Below are 25380 nucleotides of genomic sequence, written 5' to 3'. Positions count from 1 at the left end.
TAGTTTTTTCGGCCTCATAAAGGGTTAAGTGATAGCTACATTTGAATTGCACGGAGGCGTAACAAAAATGTTACGCTATAACCTTACTTGCAATCTGCGAACTGCTCGCTCAAATAATTTATATAACGAGTCATGTTACATTTCTTTTTAACGCTATAATTTTATTCTCTTCTTACTTTCCCTATCCATTTGCACTGTAATTACAAAGTAGAAACTCCGCCATTAACCATGTGTTTTATATCACATGATTCAAGACAAAAATACAGGTTTGCTCAAACAAGCTATCAGTGAACATCCAATCTTAGGGTTGAGCTTCGTATTTTTTTTCTTGTTTTTCGCGTATACTAAACGTGTATCTGCTTCACAATCGTCTCAACACTTTTGGTCGAGGCATGCGCACATACATTTTCATTCGGATGGATCAAAACTGCTCCTTTTGCCCTCATGAAGCTAAAAACCAAAGACGGCTTGATCTGTCAATTGCCTAACATCTCGCCGAATGAACTCACGCGCTCTGTAGCATAAGGTATGTGTGAAACTAGAACAACTGAAACTAGCACACCGTGCTCATTGACCCACACGTACACCAAGATTAGTCTTCCACTATTCACAATGCGGGCAGCCAACGTACGTATGTACTCAGCGAACTAAACTATGCATGAAGGAGATACGTTGGTGCACACCACCCCAAACTCATCTCACTCCGTTTCTGGTAATCGTCACCCTACCATATACCAAACACGCAGCGAGAGGAGCTACGTCATGCGTCCCATGCGACTAAAACATTCACACATATTCACGCATGCCGACAAGCACGCACCGCGGACACATACTAAGCAGCCGCTTCTTCCCCCGCTTCAAGCAACACTTTCCCACAATCAAGCTCAACGCAACGGTGGAACGCTAATGAGCCGTTTACGAAACGACATTAATTTTGATGTAATATTCGCGTTTTAGGAGGCGAGATCCTGTCAAATTTTCATCCTCAATACGGACTGAAATCTGAGAAGATTACAAAATAACGATCGTCGGGTGTTCTGGCGGTTCTGCCACCTCCTCTGGTCTTTGCGACCTTCACTGCCCGGCATCTCACCACAGCTGACATGTGCTGTTTGCTAAAACAAATACAGCCAAACATCGAAAATGACCATTCCATTCTGGTGCCACCACGTGGTCGCGAGAGTGAGTGCATGCACCGTGCTGCCAGAAATCACACCTTTTATAATTTCTGATGTTCTCATTATTATTGTTTTTTTTTTAATTACTGATTAAATTTCTAAAACATCTGCATTTCAATCTCCAGTTTTTTTTTTCCGTATTCGATCGATCTTGAACTATGTTGTGACGGCCATGGACGGCCATGGACAGAAATAACCCTTTTCAAATATAAAAATGCGTACCCAATGCACTAAAGCTTTTTTTTTCAACTCACCGTATTGGCCTTGAGCTATACTCGACTCAATACACACATGTATTTGTTGGCCTTGGGCTTCACCCGACGCAACAGTTAAAAACTGCTCGATTCTTCTTATTGTATTGGCCATGAGCTGTACCCGGCGCAATACTTCTGTTGGCCATGGGCTAAACCCGACGCAACAGTTGAAAACTGCTCGATTCTTCTTGTTGTATTGGCCATGAGCTGTAGTCGGCGCAATACTTCTGTTGGCCATGGGCTAAACCCGACGCAACGTACTTGGCAATGAGCTAAAACTCTGCGCAAGTAATATTTTATCTTTCTAAACGAATCATTTTGGCAACCATGTTGCATGAACACATCACCTATACTTACAATATTGACCCTCCGTGGCACTCACTTTACGCACACCTGACAAATATTTCAAGCTTGTCACATTTTTTTTTCCTCACTTTCCCAATCTTCCAAACTTACATTTCACTACAAATTCCAAACGTGCCAACATCATGGCAGGATCGCCAATGTGATATTCCGTATTTTAATACCTAATTGACTTCACTACATCGGTATTCTACACTATTAAAAAGGTACTATCACTAGGAGCAATACACTGTCGATCTCCATCCGATTGCCGATCTGCTCGTTGACTGCCACGTCTCTCACACATACTAATATCAGGATGCCACAATACGTAGAACTTTAAGTCAGGGTTGGAAAATGTCACGGAAATGGCATTGGAACAATATCAAGACATTTATCAAATCCACCATTTTCTGGGCAAAATTCCGTCCATGAGCATTGAGTATAAACCTTCAATAATACTGGTGTGAAATTCGCAAATAACCAAATGACAATTTTATGACATTTTCCAACCCTGTAGCACAGAGAATGTCAGCTTCAGATTATTAAATATCGAATAATCGCTGCTTTTCATCAGAACGAGTATTATTAGTAAAACAAAACTGTAGCCCTTACTATTGCATAATTTTCAGAAAAGAACACCTCCCCATCTCCACGAGCGCGCGCCCTTACCATACCTTTTATCTCCTCCTAATCAGCCGTAAAGCTCCGACTCAGTGCATTACTTCCATTTCCATCGTTGTTAAGTACATCCTTTGCCAGCCAGCGCGCCAGTGACAGGCAGCATGTTTGCCTTTCCTTCCGTGTTCGCTTTTCCGAAGCGCGTGACTCTGGAAGGTCCTGGTATGGTGGTAGGTGATGATGTTTTCCATGCGGAAAACCATCGCACTCAGCTTTTTTCTTTTTCTTTTTTAGGATGGAGCTGTTTATTTGATGTGGTATTACTCAGAATCAGGAAGCCTTTTTAATTAAGCGGTTACTTTGCAGGGGACCTTACCGGGTAGGGTATGGAACTGCGCGGAAAATATGAACATCCTAGGTGGGCTCACTGATTGCCTGGTGACCTAAACGGTTTTTATTTTAAAGAATGGACCTTGAGTATGACAACATTGATGACGCTGCATGTTAAATACTTTAATGTTTACCTAGTTGCTTTGTCGATACGCGGACATTACCGAGTGAAATCTTTCAAGCATTTGAAAAGTATACTACAAGAGTGCGGCGGTTGAATATTACATCATGTGCTCCATCGGTGTTGTTGGAATCGTGACTTCATGCTCGTTTGGATACATATTGTGACAGTTCGTTTGGATACAACGGATCCATCTTCACGGATCTATGTTTACTCTACTAAATATCTATATATATACATCCACCTTTACATAAAAGTCGTCATTTCGTATTATTTCGAAGATGAACTAGCAATTAACTTAAAATTCACGAATAACAAAGATAAAAAAAAAATCAAAAGGGAGGTGCACCACAACCACAAATTCCATGTCTTGTGGTTTTTATCGTCTGGCTCGATACTAGTTTGAATGTATCTTATATGGCGAGCCAAAGAGCGCCACATTTTTTTTTTATTTGCGCCCCCAAAAATATAAGAAAAGCTATCTGTGACATTTTTCAAAATGTTGTGATTCCCCAAATTGTAAGAAAACCAACCTTAGTCATACTGAGAGATGACACGTGCGAAAACACTCTGCGATAATGGGACTTCTTCTAAGAAATCCCTCCAAATATTTCAGGGATTCTCTGAATAAATTATTTAATAATCACCCCACAAATTCTAGAACTCTTGAAAATCTATCAAATATTCATTCAGAAATTTTCTCAAGGGATCTCTTCAGTTTTTTACAGTGATTAATAAGAATATTTTACTAGCTTTCCTACGAAACTTAAAACATTTTTCAGGATAATCTTGCATGGGCTGCTTCAGAAATTCCTTCATGAATTTATACAGAAATCTTCACAAATTCTCCGAGAGAAATACTTTCAACAATTCCTTTCGATCATCTTCCAGGGATTTTTTAAAACATTTTGTCTTAAATGCCCTCGGATTCTTCTCTGAGAATTCCTTCAATTATTTTGCCAGGGATTTCTTCAGAAAAATCATAGCTTCCTATAGAATTTTCTTCAATTTTGTTGTAGAGATTAGTCTTGAAATGTGTAGAATTAAGGCAAAACTGGAAGCATTTCCTCACTTTTTGGTTTTTGATTTTTTTTTATTAAATAACGAAGCAATATTTTCAAAATCGGTTTTAGTACACCTGTAGAGTATGGATCAGGGTATCTTCTGAAGTTCTGATTTTTTTGTTGTTGCGGAAAATGCTTTTCGTTTTTGCAGAAACCATTTTTGAACAAAACTTCGTTTTTTTTTCGTGCACATGTAGAGAATGGATCAAGGTATCTTCAGGTTTTTTTTTGTGGTGGAAAAAGTTTTCCATTTTTGTAGAAACCATTTTTTTGTTAAATTTTATTCAATAATGGTTTCTACGTAAATGAAAAACATTTTCCACCACGAAAAAAAAAACAGGAGCTACCTTGATCCATACTCTACTTGTGTACGAAAACCGATTTTGAAAATATTGCTTCGTTATTTTATAAAAAATCAAAAACCAAAAAGTGAGAAAATGGATCCAGTTTCGCCTAAAGTGTGTATTTTATAAAAAAAAACTAGAAACTGTTTTTAGGAACTCCCTCATAAAACCTTTTTGGGTGATTTCCGAAATGGCTCCATATGTTTTATGAACTTCTTAAGAAATGCGTTCATGACTTTCCTAAAATATTGCTCCATAGATTCTTTTTGAAATCCGCTCGAGAATTCTTAAAAGAAATCACCCACTGATTTCTTAAAAAAATGCTTCAAGCGATTTTTTTTCAAAAATGAAAAATTCAGGATTCCACCTGAAATGTATACAAGGACTTCTTTAGAAAACTTCCACATTCTCCTTAAGAACTTTTTTCAGGGACTTCTTTAGATATTTCCTTCAATAATTTCACCATAAAATTTATTCAAGAATTCTTTGAGGTTGATTTCTATGGGCTCCTCCTGAAACTCCATGATTACATTAGAAACTCTTTTTGGAATTCGTTCCTAAAATCCTCGTAAATTTATCCAAGAAATCCTAAAGAATTTCTTGAAAACAAGGAATTCTTTTAGAAATTATTTTACAGATTCTTCCAATAATTTTTCAGTGGTTTCTTCAGCAAGTTTTCTAGAGATTTCTTCAGAAATTCATACAGGCTGAGCCATCAAGAAGTTCCCCAGAGATTTGTTTAAAAATTGCTCAAGGTATTGCATAGCAAATTCCCGAAGGAATACTTTCAGGAATTTCTCCAGGGATTCATCCAGAAAATCATGCATGAATTTCTCCATAGATTCTTGCATTTTTGCTAATTTCAGATGTTAAGGCGAAACTGGAAGCATTTCCTAATTTTTTTGGTTTTTGATTTTTTATTAAATAACGAAGCAATATTTTCAAAATCGGTTTTCGTGCACAAGTAGAGTATGGATCAGGGTATCTTCTGATTTTTTTACGCGGTAGAAAATGTTTTTCGTTTTTGCAGAAACCATTTTTTAGTGAAATTTTGTTCAAAAATGGTTATTGCAAAAACGAAAAACATTTTCTACCGCGTTAAAAATTCAGAAGATACCCCGATCCATACTCTACATGTGCACGAAAACCGATTTTGAAAATATTGCTTCGTTATTTAATAAAAAATCAAAAACCAAAAAGTGAGGAAATGGATCCAGTTTCGCCTTAAGACGAGAATTCTTTCGAAAATTATTGCAGGAGTTCTAGTAAAGATTCCTTCAAAACGTTCCTCCATGCATGTCTTTAGAAATTCCTCTGGCATTTCCTCCTCAGAGAATCCTCCACAGAACCCACTGATTCTGTGAGGCATTTAGTGAGAAATAATTCCTATCAATATTAACAGGAATCCCTTTAGAAGTGTAACAGGTGTTTTTTGCTAGGGATCTTCACAGAAGCTATTCTAGTTTTTTTTTTAAGTATTTATTTAGTTATTGTTTAATGCTCCAAAATTACTTGCAGAAAATCCTGCAAGAACTTTGATTTGTTTTTTTTTTATTTATCCAGGATTTTTTTCCTAAAAAATTCTCAATAAATTGTTCTATGAATACCACCGAGGGTTTCCCTAGGAGTTTTTCTAGATATTTATCCAGAAATATATTCTGATATTTCTCTTAAGATTCCTTTTAAAATTTCCTTAAAATTTCATGAGATATGCATCTTAGCAAGTAAAAATCCTACTCAGAATGGAAACTTTTCCAAGGTTAACCCCAACAAATCCTTGAAAAATTCCTTCAGGATTGGAAGAATTCTTGAAATTTCTTAAATTCTTGGAGTAATTTCTGAAGATATTTCTGTAGCAATAAATGAACCAACGAATCTCCTAGAAAACTCGTTGGTAATACCTTTGGAGATTCCTAGAAGATATTTTTCCGAGTTTTCTTGAAGATTTTCAGGACAAAAATTTCTGACGCAATATCTCTGGAAGAATTTTGGAATAAATGTCGGGCAGAAAACATGAAGAAGATTCTTGAGGTGCCCTCTAAATTATTAGAAAAAATATGTGACACTTCGGTAGGATCTCTGAATGTAATGTCAAGAAGAAATGGCTTGAGAAAGTCCAGCAGGGATTGCTACTGAGATCTTCGAAGGAATTGCTTTAAAATATCTGCAGAAATTTGCGATTACTATACAGGGGATAGACAAAATGATTTTTCACGAAGTTATAAATGTTCTTGGAGAAGGTAAAATTATCCGATAGCCAAATTTGAGCTATTATATCTTCGGATTTAATGAACCGATTGCAATGAAATTTTGACCATACATGACTTATATAATGAACTCTGAAAAACATTTGACTTAACTTAAAATTTTTAACAAGAGCAAAATTTAAAGTGATTTTATTTTTTTCACGATTTTTCAGCAAATTGGTATATTTTTAATATGTATTCCATTACTTTTTCAATTTGTTGGCGGCTATGTTGTTACTTTCCTTCAAAACACATTTATATATAAGTCAATTAGAGGGAAATTAAATGAACTAAAATTTGCATCTTGAATTTTGAAACAATGTTGAAGTTTTGGTTAATTTGGTGTTTTATTAGAAAAATAATCTAATCGTTATAATTTTCTTCCGTGTTAAGAATTTTAAGTTAAGTCAACGGGTTTTATTGGATCATTATATAAGTCATAAATGGTCAAAATTTCATTGCATTCGGTTCATTGAATCCGAAGATATAACAGCTCAAAGTTGGCTATCGGATAATTTTACCTTTTCCAAGAACATTTATAACTTCGTGAAAAATGGCCCGATCTTTTCCAAATTTGAACCACTGATACACAACTAGTTGGTGAACATACAGTAAAAAATTGAGAACATTTGATACACTTTTCGAAAAGTTACAGCTAGTTGAACATTTTGTGAAAAGTCAAAATTTTGCCTGTCCCGATCATTTTGTCTATCCTCTGTATCTCCCTGAGCAGGCCCGTGCACAGAAGTGGCGCCAAGGGAGGTTTTTTGCCAATTTCGGCAAAAGGCGGAGGGGCGCCTAGTGTATCAAGCGTCGGTAATGGGGGGGGGGGGGTTTAAAAGATGATAATTCTTTAGGAAAAAACTGAAATAATCCCAGAAGAAAGGTTCCAATGAATCCTAAGCAATACCTGAAGATACCTCTAAAGAAATCAACAGAGTAGTTTCCAGAAAATTCCAGCAAAGAGAATTTTCTAGACGAATTCCTCGGGATTTAAATTATCTAAAATGTGGAGTAATACCTGAAGAACTTATGTAAAAATTTCAACAATGATTGTTCCTGGAGATATTGTTGAACTTGTAAAGGAAAATCCCAAACGATTTTTTAAAGAACGTCCAAGCTATTGTGAAAAAAAAAAATCCTCGAAATTGCATATTTAAAAAAAAAAATCATACTCGTGGGAGGATGCTGTCAAAAATCTTCGAAGGAATTTCGTAAAGAATCTATAAAGAAACCCCAATCTCTCCAGGGATCAAGTCTCCTCAGTCTGCTCTATATAAGAGGTCTAGCTTAATAATTCATGAAAAATAATTCTTAACTAGGTGCAACACTTAAGTTATCTCCATGGAAGCGTACCAGTATTACACATACTTACTTCATACTTGATGGGCTACAACTCGTGGCGGTGAGTCTACGCCGAATGAATCATTCGCCTCCACTGGACTCGGTCCTGGGCCAATCGCTTCCAGTCACCCTGAACGTTTGGGGCCCTTAGGTCCTCCTCAATTGCAAAAAGCACCCGTGTGCGCGGCCTACCAAGAAGCCGACGGCCCCTTCCTGGTTCTCTGCTGAATAAATATGGTTTAAGCTTGTCGTTCCTCCGGCATACGAGCTACGTACCCAGCCCACTGCAGCTTGCCGTGCTTTATTCGCTTAACTATATTCATCTCTTTATATACATGGTACAATTCGTGGTTAATGTGACGACGCCAGATGCCGTCCTCTAGTTCACCGCCGAGTATTGTTTGCCATGACACTTAGCACTTGTAGGTCCGACTAGCTGGGAAAAACAAAATTATTACAGGTTGTGTTATTTAATTACAATGATTTTTGGAAAACATGTACTGTTAGTAGTCAAAATAACAAAAATTCTAACAAAACTCTTTGTAATAAAAACAAAAATATAACAAGTTGAGATTTTTTATAATAAGTTTATATCAAATTACTAAACTTGCGAAATGATAACAAAATTATAACATGTTCTGTTCAGAGCCGTAGCGTGCTGTTGGCCAGGTTGGCCCCCGCCAAGGGTGCCATCCTCAGAGGGGCGCCTAGAAGGTCTAAGGCTATAAGAAAACAGGATGATGCTAATGTTTTATTCTTTGTTATCAAGATTTTACTATTTTCAGCATTTGAGATTGATAATATGTCTTTTTTTACATTTTCCGTATTCACACAAAGTCAGTCTTTTCTTGTTTACTTTGAGCATTTACCATGATGTTACATGGGAATTCATCTACCACATGTTTTATATTGAGAAACTATTTTAGTTGTTTTAATGAGCAAAGCAAAAACAATGTGCCTTCAAAATTCTAGTGAAAGTTTCTAAAAATTCCTGAACATTCTCATTAGGAAATGCTCGGGGAAATGTCTTGAGTTACTTCTTCGTACTTATTGAAATATTTCTTTCATTTCTTTAAGAAATTCAGAAAGTTGTCTAGGAATTTATTCAGAAATTAGGCAAAGGATTCATCCTGTTTTACCTTATTTTTCTAATGATTTTATTAAATAATCTTCCACAGATTTGCCATGGAATTTCAACAGATATTCATTCGAAAAATATTCAGTGATAAATTTGTAAATTTTCTTAAGGATACCTTCAGAAATTCTTCCACATATTCCTACAAAAAATCTTCATGCTTCTATTTCCCAATACTTCTTTTTACATTTTTTCCTGGGCTTCTAAGAAAAATCTTACATTACTTCCTTTATAAATCTTTCAAAGCATGTTCCAGAGTTTTATTCAAAAATTCTTATATTATTCCTGTAAAAATATCGTTAAGTACACTGAAGTTTTTTTACGACGGTAATGGTCCCTCGTAAAGAAACCGCGTTATTTCAAAATCCGTCGTAAAAAAACCGCGTTATTTCAAAAAACGTCGTATTAAAGTCAAGTCACGTTAAATGTGGTCCTGACTATTTTACGCGTGTTTTTGAAAAAACGCGGATTTTTTTTACGACGTTTTTTGAAATAACGCGGTTTTTTTAGGAACCGCGTAGAAAAAAAAACTTCAATGTATTACTTTGAAACTTTCCAAAAGATTTCTTCAGTAATTCCTCAATGTATTCCCATAGAAAATCATACAGCTTCCTTTAGTAAATGTAAATGCTACAGGGACTCCTTCAGAAATGCCTCAGAAAATTCCTTCACATATTCTTCCACATATTTTTTTAGAAAATCTTCTACAGATTGCTTTAGTAATTTGACCAAAGCCTCTTCTATAGATTCCTTTAGAAAAAAGAAAGGTCTATTTTCGCTTAGAAAACCTTCCATTGATTCCTTCCGAAGCTGTTCCATGTTCATTTGTTATGTTCACCTTTCATGAATTTCCTCGTAAAATCCTCCAGAAAATCGAAAATTTCTCTAGGTATTTCGTTGAAGAATCTGCCATTGATTTTATACATAATTTCTTCAAAGAATTCTTTCCATGGATTCCTTCAGGAATTTCTCTTCATAAAACTTCTATTTTTTTTTTAAATCCTCAAGAGATTTCTTAAGAAACGTTTACAGGGATTCCTTCAAAAACTCTTTCAAGTATTCTTTCAGAAATTCTTCCAGGGGATCTTCACAAATTACTTCAGGCATTTCTTCACGAACTACTCCAGAAATTCCTGCAAGAATGACTACATGAATTCCATTGAACATTCTTGCTGGAATGTCTTCCGGATTTTCATATGGGCCGGATGTTCCAGCAGAATGATTAGGTACTTAAAAAAATCTTACAGATCTTCTGGAAAATATTTTGATTAAACTTCAGAAGAAAGCTTTGGTAAAGTTATTGGAAAAAATCTGGTGAAAATAGGTAAACCAGGTAAACTAATTGAACAGATTGCCAGAAATTGGTACATCGCATGAGGTTTCCTGAAAATTCATGAAACTCAATGAAGTATTTTTTAAAACAAAATTCAGTTCAACAAAAAATCCAAAAAGAAGAAGAATAACATTTATGAAAAGTTATTTTTAATTATTCTACGTGTAAGACACGAGATTCTTGAAACGAAAAATTAGTCCGTTCATACACTCGTATAAGAGAAATAAATTTTGAAAAATGTTTGGGTGACTCCCATTGGAATTTCTAAAGAAAAACACGAATTAAAACACTGTAAGAAAATAAAAAAAAAATCGGAAGGAATTTGCTTCTGCGAAACACCAAAATACAAGTTAAAAAAAAAAACTACAATTTTTTTTCAAATTAACCATGTCTTATTTTCGTGGGGCGCCAATCTGGATGCTTGCCAAGGGCGCCATGGGACTACGCTACGGCTCTGGTTCTGTTATAAGCTTCAGAACAAAATTGTTACAAATCTCTTGGCTCGAGTGACCAAAATATCAAAAATTATCAATCTTTTTCGCAACAACACAAACATTTTTATAAATTTTAAAATATTTTTTTACAAAAAAATACAACAAAGATTGCAATAAACGTGTTACAAAATTATGTCAGGGGCAATTATATTGTAATGCATAATATAACAAATGTTGTTATGCATCTGCTTGAATAATTGAAACTAGTTTTGTTGTGATTTCGTTACTAAAATTATAACAAATGTTAATACGATTTTGTTATTGCTATTCCCTTGGAAAAATCCTTATAACAGTATTATGTCAACTATTGTTATTTCAAACAACAGTTGTCATAATTTTGTTATGATGTTCTGGTCGGGGGGTTATAGCAAACAATAGACCCACTTTTTCACTTGGAATCGCGTTTAGGATGATGTCCCAGACAAAAAGAAGTTTTGAGGTATATTTGCAGTGTCGGATAAAACAATAAGACCATTATCTGTTTTTAATACAAAATTGCCAGGAAAGACGTTATGCAGTTCGGTTTTTAGTGAACCGATTTTGCTAAAATAGGACCAATTTCTGGTTTCCATTACAAAAGGATTTATATGAACATCTGACGCCTAGTCTGAGTCTTGATGATTGATCAACTATTAGCAAAATTAAGGATGCCATTTAAAGATGGGCACATTTCTACTGAAACGACTACAAATAACCAACGTTAAGCGTGGTCTTATTGTTTCATCCGACACTGTATATGCGAAAATGGTAATCGGCTCTTGGTAAATAACGATGGAAGTTCTCATAGAACACAGAAAACCTGAGTACCAGGATCTGTTCCGGTTGAGACGTAACCCCAAGAGGAAAAAGAACAAGCAATGTTTCGAAAAACACGCTGTTCTCAATTCAAACATTCCCCCTTTCCTTCCGTACACTGGTTTATCGCACTGCCTCTACAGTGTACTTGTAAAATTTGGCTACCAAATTTGCCAGCAAATCTGAGAATGGGAATATCGCAACGAAATCTTAGTTTATTTTCATGACAATCTCAACTTCTTTTCGTCGTCAGTTTATGATGGCTTGTTTGTTCCATGGCGTGGAATCTTTACTTTAAATTGCACCCCGAGGTTGTTATCGGCTGCGCGCCGCCATAATCAAAAGCATTTCCAGAATGGTACAATTATCCTTTGTCTTGTTTTCCACACTCCAAAGAGCAAGGCCGTATGGGACATCCACGCAGCGCACCCACATCATCCAAAACAAGGAGCGACAACCATGTCATCGACATTTGCCATATGGGAAGAGGAGGGTAGAGAAAGGTTCGTATGGAAAGGGCTTATCCCCACCAAGACCAGTTGGAGTGTTGCAAATCGGTTGGATGAAAGGATTATGATGACGATGGCACTGACTTTCTTTCTTGTGTCCTAATCCAACAGACATATGACACACGTTCTGTTACTGGTGGTGTACTTTTTGGCAAACGGGAGGGTAAGTATCTACAAATGGAGATGGATTTAGGAAATGACAATGTGACTGATCGTGATCTAAAGAAATTTGTATCATTTCAAAAGGTTGCACTCATTGGAACTGTATTTGAAGGTTATGACTTTGAGTCTTGGAAGAGATAACTCAAAAACTAATGCTTAAGTTTTCATCCGAAGTGCTTTTCAAATAGAGAGATGACATTTTTTAATCAATTTTTCAGTTATTCATCCCAAGAATTCTTAAGAAAGTCCATTTGCACTTTCTATCTCTGGATTTCTAGACCCCTTCCCCCTTTTTTACGTGCTATTTCCTATACCTATTGCACGATTTTTTATCAACTACTACTGTTTTCGAATAGGATCAATTTGGGATCACAATATTACTAATGGCACTCAGACCTTATGTTTATCCTGCTTTAATCATGCTGAAGAACTCGAATATCCATTAATTTATATTCTACTATTTTCTACAGAGCGATATTTTCCCAGTACATTCTAGCATGCATACTGCTCCAAGTTCTACATAGGTCACGTGGTGTTACACCAGAAAAATCACAAATTCATTTTCCTGCGTTTGATATGCTGCGTGTCACTGCCCCATCATTTGTCGGAAGTCACCATTAGGTAGGTTCGTTCGGCGGCATCAACGCCAATGCCTACAGCAGCAGCGTAGCACATCGCGTTCCGTACGCAGCAACAGCAGCATCGTTGTTTTGATCTTTCAATCTCAATCCCGCATGTTGACAATATTGGAAAACCAGAAAAGCCTGGTACCGAACCCTCCAGGCAGCGTGATACGTAGGTTAGGTACCTTGCATGCAGGATCTACACTAGCAGCACATATCACGATAAAGCCTAAGCGCGATTATTAATTCGTGCACACTTCAAATCGCGTGTGTCGCTTGCACATCATCATCATCGTGTATGCACGCGAAATCTGGGACCCGGAAGGATGGAACGAACGACAACGGCCTTGTCAAAAATGCCGCAGGAACACAACGGTTCCCAATTGGCTTTTGCCGCTTTTGACCTTTCGTCGTTGGTGAGGAAGGTAGTAGAAAATACACCGTCGTTTGGAGATTTAAAAATCAAATTTTGGTCACGCTTCCCAATAATCGTGGCCATACCGTAAATGTCATTAGGGCCCCAAACAGACAGTCATTTACGGAGTTCATTTTCCCTTATTTTCCCCTATGCAGGATACGGATTTCGGGAACGGTACACGCACAGTTGTTTGATTTAATTTTGACTTCCTTCAATCAGAAACGCACACCCTCTGCGCTGTGCAGCACTCGATAGGACATTTCCTGTTCCTGTCGTGTAGTAGACATCGAAAGGAAGCCACTGGCACCGAAATCGCCGGAATATGAATCTGTGCTTACTTTTTTTTAAGTCGTTTTAGGGCGTGAACTTGTGCAATATGCATGCATTCGGTCGGTCTAAGTTGAAGAAACCATTTTGGTGGCTACTGTTGTCCCTTGACTTGTTTGCATATAGATAACATACAAACAGAACAACAAACACTGTCATTTTTATGTTAATCTAGTCATATCAGTCTCAAATTTGTATTACATATTATAACGTTAACATTTTGTTTAAAAAAAAAACGGCATTCATTTAGTCAAGATTGGATTATTCCACATCAAATGTTGAATGCCAATTCAAATATTGTTTCAGAAATCATAATTGAACTTTGTTAAATAAAATAAACTGTTTTGATCATTTATACGAACTTTTTCAGAATATAGCATATTGAGCTCCACATTTTTGCGTTTCCCTTCAATTGTCTTGATATTTTTTAGAACAAACTGTCGAGTTCTTTGACATTCATTCCACTATGGCTCGAGTCCATGTTCTAACAGGAAAAACTCTATCTCTGTTACACTAGTTTACCAAATAAAACGAACGTCGTGAACTTCTGTCATCGACCAACATTTTTAAAGCACAATTTAGCGCTGATTTCGGAACCGTGCTTTAAAAAAATTTAAGTAGAACAGTTTTTGAGTTTCAGCTTAATATTGAGTTTTATAACTATTTAAAATATGGAATTAACTAAAATTCTAATATCTTGCGTTTTGTTCAACCAATTTTTAATCTTTTCCCATAAATCAAGAGCTATATATAATACCATTCGATCATTTGAATGTAGACTTTGCGTCAGATTGAAGTAATTCAAGAGTTGTAGGGACGATCTTCTTAAATTTTAGCAAAACTTAAATTTTAGCAAATTAAGAAAAAAACAATTTAAAAATTCTTTCTCAACGTTTATTTGACATATCATATGTAGGCGAATTAAAATAAAAAAATCAGCTCAATCGGAGCTCGAAAAAATTTCCGCTCTACTGTATTTTTTTCCTTCGCGTTTTCGAACTCAGGGCATGATTTTACACCAAAAATTATCATAAGTTTACCGAGCTCAAAAATGCTGTAAACTAGTGCTATCGTTAATTTTAGGCGTTTGGTGCCTTCAGAGAAGTTGTTTGCTGCATCTTTTCCAAAACAAAAATGATTAGGATGACCCTCGTCTTAACTCAAATCTGGAATGGAAATTTTTATTTTAAGTCATAATCGAGTTCTTCAGCAAAGTTGTAGGCAATGCTATTTTAAGTAACTTTAAAGAAGACCCCTTTTATGTAGCTCCTTAATTTGAACATGGTTGGCCAATTTTAAGTTTTGACTAAGGGTGATCCCCCCAAAAACGGGGTTTTCACATTTTCAATTAGATTGTTTTCGAAGATGTGAGCTTTGGATCACTTGAAGAGAGAGTAATTACGCATATTTGTTCTGAACATTGCTTGTTGGTAGGTCTTGTGATTCAAATATTATGGGCAATTATGGCTTAAAAACGATGTCTTCAGATGCTTATATCTTATGGATCTGCCTTCCTGGTACGGAACTCCTCAGGTTGCATCCTGATATGTTTATGGGTTTCTTAAAAAGTTTCAGCAAGGTATTCTCTCGAAAGTTTTTCCAAGGAGTTTCAGAAATTCTTCATAAAATACTGAGCGTTTTTCCAAGAATTGCTTAAGAAATTTCTTAAGTGATTTGTGCAGTAATTTGTTCAAGGATTTTTCAGAAACTATTCTTGCGGTTCCAGAAAAAAACTTTTCCTGGTACCGTGAACCGGGGTCAAATTGATCCCCGGGTCGAAATTGATCAGACGTTCAGATACTTTACTATATTTGTATGTCAACGCAGGTAGGGTGCAGTGAATAGACGTTACCGGTTTTGATAGCTGTTATATTAATGCTTCAACTGCAAGTAAATTTCAATGGTAAGTACATGTTTTACGTTTTATAACCTCTACTCACAATTCGGTGGGCCCTTCCGGCTTGCACACCTACGGTTCAGATCTATAACCTCTACGCCTACAGATCTAAATTCAATTTATATTATTATTTGATATTAACACTGCTAATCATCTCTTACTTTCTTTTCAGGACCTAGCGGAATTTGCGGACGGATCTAGCGGAACACTCGACTGGGAATGGCAGCGCAGTGCACGTCTCGGACTGTGGATATCAAGCATTGATTGGGTGCACACGAGAAACCTCCTAGACTAAACTAACCTCACTTTCTGCTGCTGGGATTACAGACCGACTATTCCGGCTAAATTTTCTCCCGGCCGAGAATCGGACACAGTCACCAACCAAGTCACCAATCTTTGAGAACTAACTGAACGGAAATTGCCCAATAGGGTCGATTTAACTTTAACTTTTAATTTCTACTCGCTCCGAGAACAACTCGCTTCTTCCACAATCTTTACAAGAATGATTGCTTCATCCCTCGTGTCAAACTGTCAGTCCAATCCGGGTCTCGCTGTCACTCAGCTTGTCTGTCACAGCTGTCATCGCGTCGCTTTTGTCCGCGGACGCGACGCTTTGAACATGAATGCGACGCTTCCGGAGCATCGCATGGCAGGGTTGCCAGCTTGTCGACTTCTGCGCCGACAGTCTCCCCCGGGTGTGCTCCGGGCCCTTCCGGAGTCTCACCATGAACCTTAAGGTCAAGCTGCGCCAACCGTGACACTGGACGCAGCACGTTCTTCATTCCAATCTTTACGATGGCCTGTCGGTGTCGGCCGTCTGAGTTTGAAATCGTGCGGACGATTCTTCCCCGTTCCCATCCGCTACGCTTCGTCGGCTCCGCAACCATCACCAGGTCTCCGACTTCCAGTGTTCGTGTGTCCTTGAACCACTTCGATTGCCGACGAATCACCGGCAGGTACTCCGTCAGCCAGCGTTTCCAGAAGACGTCTATTTGACGCTGGATTAGCTGCCATGATCTTCCCAGTAATTCTCGGTGCTCCAATTCACTGTGCATTGCAGCTGAGTCTCCTGCGGAACCGGTTTTCGTCCCACTTGAACTCAGCACCAAAAAATGGTTGGGTGTGAGCGCCTCCGCCTCTTCTGAGTCTAGCGGTAAATACGTCAGAGGCCTTGAATTAACAATGCATTCAGCCTCCACGACCAACGTCTGCAGCCCCTCGTCATCTAGTTTTCCCTCGGAGTACGCTTCAGCCATTGCGGCCTTCACTGACTGCACCAATCGTTCCCATGCGCCGCCCATGTGAGGTGCTCCTGGTGGGATGAAATTCCATTTGGTGTTCGTATTGGTGAAAGTTACGGCCAGTCCCTGACTAATCTGGTGCCGCAATACCCGGTCTGCGCCTTGGAAGTTGGTCCCGTTGTCGCTAAAGAATTCGAGGGGTGATCCTCGACGGCCAACGAACCGACGGACGCAGGAAATGCAGGATTTTGTTGACAACGAATAGGCGACCTCGAGGTGGACGGCTCGTACTGTTAAACAGGTGAATAACGCGATCCACCTTTTGACGTTAGATCGGCCTTGTTTTACCAGAAGCGGCCCGAAATAGTCCACCCATGTATAGGTGAATGGACGTTGATGATGGGCTACGCGTGCGAGTGGAAGAGGCGCCATCAGCGGAATTACCGGTCGTGCTCGACGGACCTTGCATACTGTGCAGTCGCGAGTCACTTGCTTGACAACTAGCCGTAGTCTTGGGATGGTGTACAGTTGACGGATCTCATTAACTACTGTCTCTGCATTTCCGTGGCGGTACCGCTGGTGAAACCGTTGTACTAGCAGCTTCGTTACTCGATGGTTTCGTGGGAGGATGACTGGATGCCGCACGTCGTAGCAGACGTCTTTGACAGCGCCGATTCGGCCTCGTTCACGCAGTACGCCGACGTTGTCCAACATCGGCATCAGTCGGTAAATCGAGCTCCCCTTGGTGACGACGCTTTGATCGATCTCGTTCGGTGCCTTGTTCGTCAGTGCTGCGATCTCGTCTGGGTAGCATTCGAGTTGCACCAACTTGATGATGACTTCTTCGGCTGCTCGGAGTTCTGCTTGCGACAGTTGTCCAGTGAATTTCGGCTGTCTTTTTGCCGAATTGTGTATGAATCGACGAGTGTATGCCGTTGCTCGTTGTAGCCGATCCCAGGAGGAAAATCGATCAAAGTCAATGACCGGTACGAACGAGCAGTGGTGAAGGATCGATGCACGCATTTCTTCGGTAGGTGCGGCCACGCGCGCCTTGGGCTGGGGCCATTCGTTTTCAGGTAGACGGAGGAAGTTGGGTCCATGGAACCACTTGCTTTCTGGATCGAAATATGGCCCGCTTCCCCATTTGGTTGCTTCATCAGCTGGATTATCCTTCGATGGTACCCAGCGCCACTGGTTTGTCGATGTGTGCTCCAGAATCTCGCCTACTCTGCAGGATACGAACTGTCGGTAGCTCTTCGGGTCAGCTTTGATCCAGCCGAGTGCGACTGAGGCATCACACCAGAAAAACGTCTTTGAGACAGACAAGCTGTGGTTCTCCTTAACGAATTTCGCTAATCGTACGCCGAGCACGCATCCTTGAAGTTCGAGCTTGGGAATTGACCATGGTTTTATCGGAGCCACTTTCGACTTGGCGGCAACTAGGCAGCATTGCGGATCTCCACTTTCACTGAGCGTACGTAGATAAATCGCGCAGGAATAAGCCTCTTCGCTGGCGTCGACGAATACGTGGTACTCCGAATTCCGATAATTCTCCCTAGTGGCTTTGTGAAAGTAGCATCTAGGAACCCGTACTTCGGCAATATACTCAAGCATCCGCAACCATCTTTTCCACTTCTCGTTGACCTCATCGCTTACTTGTTCGTCCCACTGCGTACCTTCTCGCCATAAGTCCTGGATTAGAACTTTGCCATGGATGAGGAACGGCGATAGCAGCCCCAAAGGGTCGAACAACGTCATAACGCAACGCAACACTTGCCTTTTCGTTGGTCGCGTTCCTGTCTGGATCAGTGTCTGGACCTCTTCGCTCATCTGTGTGGAGAAGCTCAGCTCGTCGGTCGACGGGCTCCACAACATTCCAAGCACCCTCTCGGATTTCTTTCCATCGACTAGGTTCAGCTGCTTGTCGGGCTCAGGCTGAACTTCACCCAACTGTTCCAGTACTTTGCTACTGTTCGACCGCCAGTTGTGCAGCTTGAAGCCACCGTTACCGTGTACGTGTCGCACATCGCGTGCCACCTTTGCAGCTTCTTCCTCGGAACCGAAACTCATCAGACAATCGTCGACGTAATGATCATCAACGATCGCATCTGCCGCATCGGGATACCGGTCGCGGTGTTGTTCAGCGTTCAAATTTTTGACAAATTGTGCTGAAGCTGGGGAGCAGGTGCTCCCGAACGTGGCAACGTCCATCAGGTAGATGCTTGGTTCATCGGACGGCTTGTCGCGCCACAAGAAGCGCTGGGAATGTTTGTCAGCTTCTCTTAGTTTGATCTGATGAAACATTTCTTGTATGTCTGAACTTACTGCCACTCCGTACTGTCGAAAGCGGAACAGAATCGCCGGAAGGGAAGAAAGCAGATCAGGACCTTTGAGAAGTTGACTGTTCAATGATACCCCTTCAACCTTAGCGGCGGCGTCCCAGATAACACGGACCTTTTCTGGTTTCTTGGGGTTGATGATTGCTCCAACTGGAAGGTACCATACTCTTCGCGGATCCGCGGCTTCCATTTCAGCTTTTGTGGCTTTGTGAGCATAGCCCTTGGCTTCATATTCAGTTATTTGCCGATGGAGATTATCCTTCAGCCCTGGGTTGCGATCCATTCGGCGTTCAAGGCATTCCATTCGTCGTACGGCCATAGAATAGCTGTCCGGGAACTCCACCTTATCCTGCTTCCATATCAAGCCCGTTTCAAAACGATTCCCAACTCGTCGAGTTGTTTCCTCCATGATCATCAACGCCTTTTCTTCCTCCTGCGTGAGCGGGATGTCCACAGGACCTGCTCCGGTAGCCTCAACGGCGAAGAATTCTTTCACTGTATCGTGTAGTGTTTCATCGCAGGAACACTCGCAGATGTGGAAGCTATATGACTTTCGTTTTTGGCATCCTTGGGGACCGTAAACGCACCAGCCCAGTCTGGTTTTCACTGCCACCGGTGCTGATTCTTCTTTTCCTTCACGTACCTTCAGCGGCAGTGCTAGGCGCAGGTTATCTATGCCGATCAGGATTCTGGGCACTACGTTCTCGTAGCTGGTGACTGGAATGCCTTTCAAGTGCTGGTACTTCTCTTCCGCTTCTTCCATTTGGAAGGTTTGGCGAGGAAGTCCGAGATTCTTCACCGTCCTTGCGTTCAGCAGCTGGTGTCGCTTCTTCTGTCCGACTCCGGTGATCTCGATCGTGACCTGTTGCGACTCCTTCTCCAGGCGTGAGGTGTTTCCAGTCCACCGTAGACAAAGTGGAAGCGGAGTACCTTGGATACCCAGCGATGCAATCAAGTCATTCTCTACCAATGTCATATCTGATCCCTCATCGAGGAAGGCAAAGGTGTTGATCGAGCCGCTTCGTCCATACAGGGTCACTGGGACGATTCGAAATAACGTCGAGGATGTAGATTGACGATGAGTATGGTTTTCAGCCACCTGAGCAGGTGGGGCTGAGGGCTTTGGGGGTCCTCCAGAAGAGTGTAGAAGTTTATGATGGTTATACTGGCAACCTTCGATGTCGCAAGTCTTTCGAATTCGGCACGCTCTCCGACCATGGCTGAACAAACAGCTTTGACACAGCTTCAGCTCACGAATCCTGCGCCAGCGATCATCGACGTTCAGCTTCTTAAATGCATCGCAATCTCGCAATCGATGACTGCTCCTATTGCAGTGAGTGCAATTGAACTGCTTCGGTTCCTCCTTCCGTTCCCGTGATGAATCTCCTGTTTCAGCCGGAGTCCCCGCTGCGTGGGAGTTGATAAACCCTTTGTGCTTCGGACGATCACGAGCGTTGATTCGTCTTGCTTCCGGTTCGAAAATTGTAACGCTGGTTGCATCCCGGACGACTCCTGACATGTAGTCTCCGAAGGTCCTTAAGTCGACGTGCTGAAAACCTCGTTGGTATCCCGCCCACATCATCCGTTGATCCGCGGGCAACTTGGCGACGAGCTCTTGAAGAAGTGTCGGGTTCGAGAGATGAGCGCGTTCGTTCGCGGCCTCGATATGGTCGCACAATGCCTGCACCGCCATCCCAAAGTCGATGAGTCCTTCCAGCCTGTCGGATTTCGGAGCTGGTATTTCACGCACCTTCCGTAGCAGCGCGTTGATTAGTAACTCCGGACGACCAAAACGCAGACGAAGCGACTCGATCACCTGTGGAACTGCTGCCGGCAGTACCAACCGACTGCGCACCGTATCCAATGCCGGTCCAGATAAGCATCGCTGGAGACGAAGCATGTTTTCACCGTCCGTGTAGCCGCAAGCTTCTGTGGTGTAGCGGTAGTTGGAAATAAATATCGGCCACTCAGCTGGGTCGCCGGTGAAGCGAGGAAGTTCTTTAGCCAGGGACTGCCTTGCTGCTAGCTGCTGCTGGGTGGGACGCACTATTTCTGGATGGGGATTCACTTGGACGTTCGATGAATGACGAGGGGACAGAGACGAATCAACCGCACGCGAGGGGAAATTACGCGTTGGTAAACGGGTCGAATTTTGTTCGAATTGGCTGTCGAAAGACGTATCACCCGAGTGCGCGAATGACTCTCGCCGCTGCTCGTGAGGGTTTGTGGGAGGTGTTTGCATTTCTCCCGGGCGCGCGTTAAGGTGCGGCAGCTCTCGGGTAGATGGGTTATTGGTCGTGGGGCAATTGTTGGAGGCGTAATTGTATGTATTTGTAGAATAGTTCAAGGCATGACGCTTACCTGAGGGTTCCACATAGTTTGGATGTGTTTCGGAGGTTGTGATGGATTGACTTACCGGAGCTCTGCCAGTTTGGCTTACCGGCTTCCTCAGCGGCCACATGTCGTCTGACGGCTTGAGTCCTCCTACGGCGCCATCTTCAGCGTAATAATGTGGCGGGGGTTGATCGTTCTCGGGAACCACTGGCAACGATCGATTCACCTTAGGAATGGTGCCGGTTTGTCCCACCACGCGCGATGTGTTGGACGCTTGCTGTGGTATATACGACGCTGGCTGATTGCCTGCGTTCGTCGGTCGAACTGTTTGGTTCGGTTCGCTGTTAGGTTGCAACGTTTCCAATAATTTTCGGCACATTTCTACTTGGAACCGTAGCTCAGCCAGCTCTTCAGGTGTTGGGTTGGCGCGATTCTCGCACTGCTCAACCCGGTTCCTGAGTTTCAACAAGGCTGCTTGAGGATCCTTCCTTGCCTGCAAATATTCCACAGTCTTCGGTTGCAGCTCCGAAAGAGGAATCGACACCATAACAGGTGCCGTAGCTTGAGGCTCATTGGCAGTGGCATTTTTCGGAAGATCCTTTTCTGCCTGCAGGGATTCCACAGTTTTCGGTTCCAACACCGAAAGGGGAATCGATACCATAACAGGTGCAGTTGTTTTAGGTGTTCCGCTACTGGTCGGTACTGAACGGCGAGCAGCCGATGCTAGGGGAGCACCGGGGGGCAGTGGTGTTTTCAGCCGCATATTCGATGAAGGAGGGGTCGCCGCGTCGCTTACGCCACCCTTGCGGTTGTTATCGGTTTCTCCACCTTCCAACACTTTGTCAATCAGCTTCTGTTGCTCTTCCAAGTGCTGACGTTGAAGTTCCACTTCCAGCCTTGCTCGCTCCAACTGCTGGCGTTCCACCAGTTGACTCAAGCAAATGGAGAACACCGACGCTGAGCTAGAGCGACTGGATCCACTACACACCGAAATGACGTCGTTGGTCTGGTGGGCAGTGCAATTGCCGCAGACAAAAGATCGGCTGGCAATATCTTCGTCCACCCCGGCGCACGTGTAGTGCTTCCAGGTATCACATCGGTCACATTGGACCATGTCCTCCGCGTTATCCGGTCGTTGGCAGACCACGCAGTTGGCCTCCTCCTCGTGGCCTGTAGCGCCATCCGTGTCGCTCATGGTACCACGAATTTTGAAGATTTGTCAACGCAGGTAGGGTGCAGTGAATAGACGTTACCGGTTTTGATAGCTGTTATATTAATGCTTCAACTGCAAGTAAATTTCAATGGTAAGTACATGTTTTACGTTTTATAACCTCTACTCACAATTCGGTGGGCCCTTCCGGCTTGCACACCTACGGTTCAGATCTATAACCTCTACGCCTACAGATCTAAATTCAATTTATATTATTATTTGATATTAACACTGCTAATCATCTCTTACTTTCTTTTCAGGACCTAGCGGAATTTGCGGACGGATCTAGCGGAACACTCGACTGGGAATGGCAGCGCAGTGCACGTCTCGGACTGTGGATATCAAGCATTGATTGGGTGCACACGAGAAACCTCCTAGACTAAACTAACCTCACTTTCTGCTGCTGGGATTACAGACCGACTATTCCGGCTAAATTTTCTCCCGGCCGAGAATCGGACACAGTCACCAACCAAGTCACCAATCTTTGAGAACTAACTGAACGGAAATTGCCCAATAGGGTCGATTTAACTTTAACTTTTAATTTCTACTCGCTCCGAGAACAACTCGCTTCTTCCACAATCTTTACAAGAATGATTGCTTCATCCCTCGTGTCAAACTGTCAGTCCAATCCGGGTCTCGCTGTCACTCAGCTTGTCTGTCACAGCTGTCATCGCGTCGCTTTTGTCCGCGGACGCGACGCTTTGAACATGAATGCGACGCTTCCGGAGCATCGCATGGCAGGGTTGCCAGCTTGTCGACTTCTGCGCCGACATTGTAAGAAAAACATTTCAAGAATGCTTAATCTAACTGAAAAATGTCTGATCAATTTCGACTCGTAGATCAATTTGACCCCGGTTTACGGTATCTGAGCAATTTCTGAAGTTATCTTGTGAGCAGTGCCTAGAATTATACTTGAATACCTTAAGATACCCCCTTATTCTCAGAAAAAAAAATCATGAGAGACTTATGGAGGAACCCTTCCAGTAACTACCAGAAAATATTGCCTGAGGAACCTCTGGAGGGTTTCCTAGAAAAATCCGTAAAGGAAATTCTGAATAAATCTCTAAAGAAAATTCCACAAAAATCACAGACAAAGGTACTGGTATAATTCTTGAAGAAATCCCTTAGTTAATTTCTGAGGGACCTTTGAAGTGTATTTTCAAAAGGAATCCTAGTAAGAAGGACATCTTCAGAGCTGGAAAACCCAAGTGCAAGTATTTAAAGGAATTTTCTTGAGAAATGCTAACGAATAGATTCTACATGAATACGTGGAAGAATACCTGAGGAAACCAATGGAGAAACCCCTGAAGAACTTCCAGGAGAATCTCTAGAGAACCTTCCAGAAGAATTGACAAATAAATGTCAAAGAAAATCACTGAATACCTGAAGGAATCTATGGAAAAATTCAAGTAATAATTTCTGAAAAAAGAAATGAATTTCTCGATTATTGCGCTCGATGGAATATCTGTACCTATATTGTTTACTATATTGTTCGATGGGTAAACGAACTACCTACCTTGATACCTTGTTGGCTACAAAGTAACTTTACTCCAATGCCGATCGTATAGTAGAGCTCCATCTTCGTCGGTCTTGGGCGATGTTCCTCCAGTTTCCCCGAACGTGTAGGGATCGTAGATCTTCTTCAACCGCGTGCAGCCAGCGAGTTCGCGGCCGCTCACGAAGTCGCCTACCTCTACCGGGTTCTCTGCTGAATATTGTTCTCGCTATTCTTTCTTCCGACATTCGCACTACGTGTCCAGCCCACTGAAGTCTGCCGTATTTTATACGTTTCACAATATTCGCATCTTCGTACACTTGGTACAACTCGTGATTCATGCGTCTGCGCCACACTCCATTTTCTTGTTTCCCACCGAGAATTGTCCGCAGCACTTTGCGCTCAAAAACTCCAAAAGCTTTTCGGTCTACCTCCTTTAACGTCCACGCTTCGTGACCGTAGAGGGCAACCGGAAGAATCAGCGTCTTATACAGAGCGAATTTTGTTTGCGTTTGCAAGTTACGGGACCTAAGCTGGCTACGCAATCCGTAAAAGGCCCTATTCGCAGCTGCAATACGCCTTTTCACTTCACGGGAAACGTCATTGTCACATGTCACAAGTGTTCCAAGATAAACAAATTCTTCAACAACTTCAAACACTTCCCCATCAATCACTACCTCAGCACTAACACCACTAGGCCTGCTTCTGTCTCTACCCGCTATCATGTACTTCGTCTTGGTAGAGTTAATCGTCAAGCCTATCCTCGCTGTCTCTCTCTTCAGAGGAGCATAAGCTTCCTCCACTGCCCTACGATCGATGCCGATGAGATCAATATCGTCCGCAAAACCGAGGAGCATGTGCGACCGTGTGATGATAGAGCCATTCCTCTGCACGCCTGACCTCCTGATCGCTCCTTCGAGTGCAATGTTGAACAATAAATTTGAAAGAGCATCCCCCTGCTTCAATCCATCCAAGGTCACAAACGACGTAGACACTTCGTCCGCGATCCGAATACTTGATTTTGATCCATCCAGCGTTGCGCGTATCAGCCTAATTAGTTTCGCCGGAAAACCATGTTCTGACATTATCTGCCAAAGCTCATTTCTTTTCACTGAATCGTACGCTGCTTTAAAATCAATGAACAGATGGTGAGTCTGCAAGTTA

General features: G+C 41.5%; 1 protein-coding gene across 1 annotated transcript; it reads right to left on the bottom strand.

The window, feature by feature from the left end:
- Positions 1 to 16151: 16151 nt before the first annotated feature.
- LOC115265219 (uncharacterized) lies at positions 16152 to 22706 on the bottom strand. Its single transcript, XM_062847630.1, has one exon. It carries the CDS (start codon positions 22704 to 22706, stop codon positions 16152 to 16154), a length of 6555 nt encoding a protein of 2184 aa, XP_062703614.1.
- Between the last annotated feature and the right edge of the window lie 2674 nt (positions 22707 to 25380).

This window comes from Aedes albopictus, chromosome 2 (genome assembly GCF_035046485.1).
Source record: "Aedes albopictus strain Foshan chromosome 2, AalbF5, whole genome shotgun sequence".
NCBI lineage: Eukaryota > Metazoa > Arthropoda > Insecta > Diptera > Culicidae > Aedes > Aedes albopictus.
The sequence above is the reverse complement of the archived record's forward strand: the minus strand, read 5'-3'. Positions and strand labels throughout refer to the sequence as shown.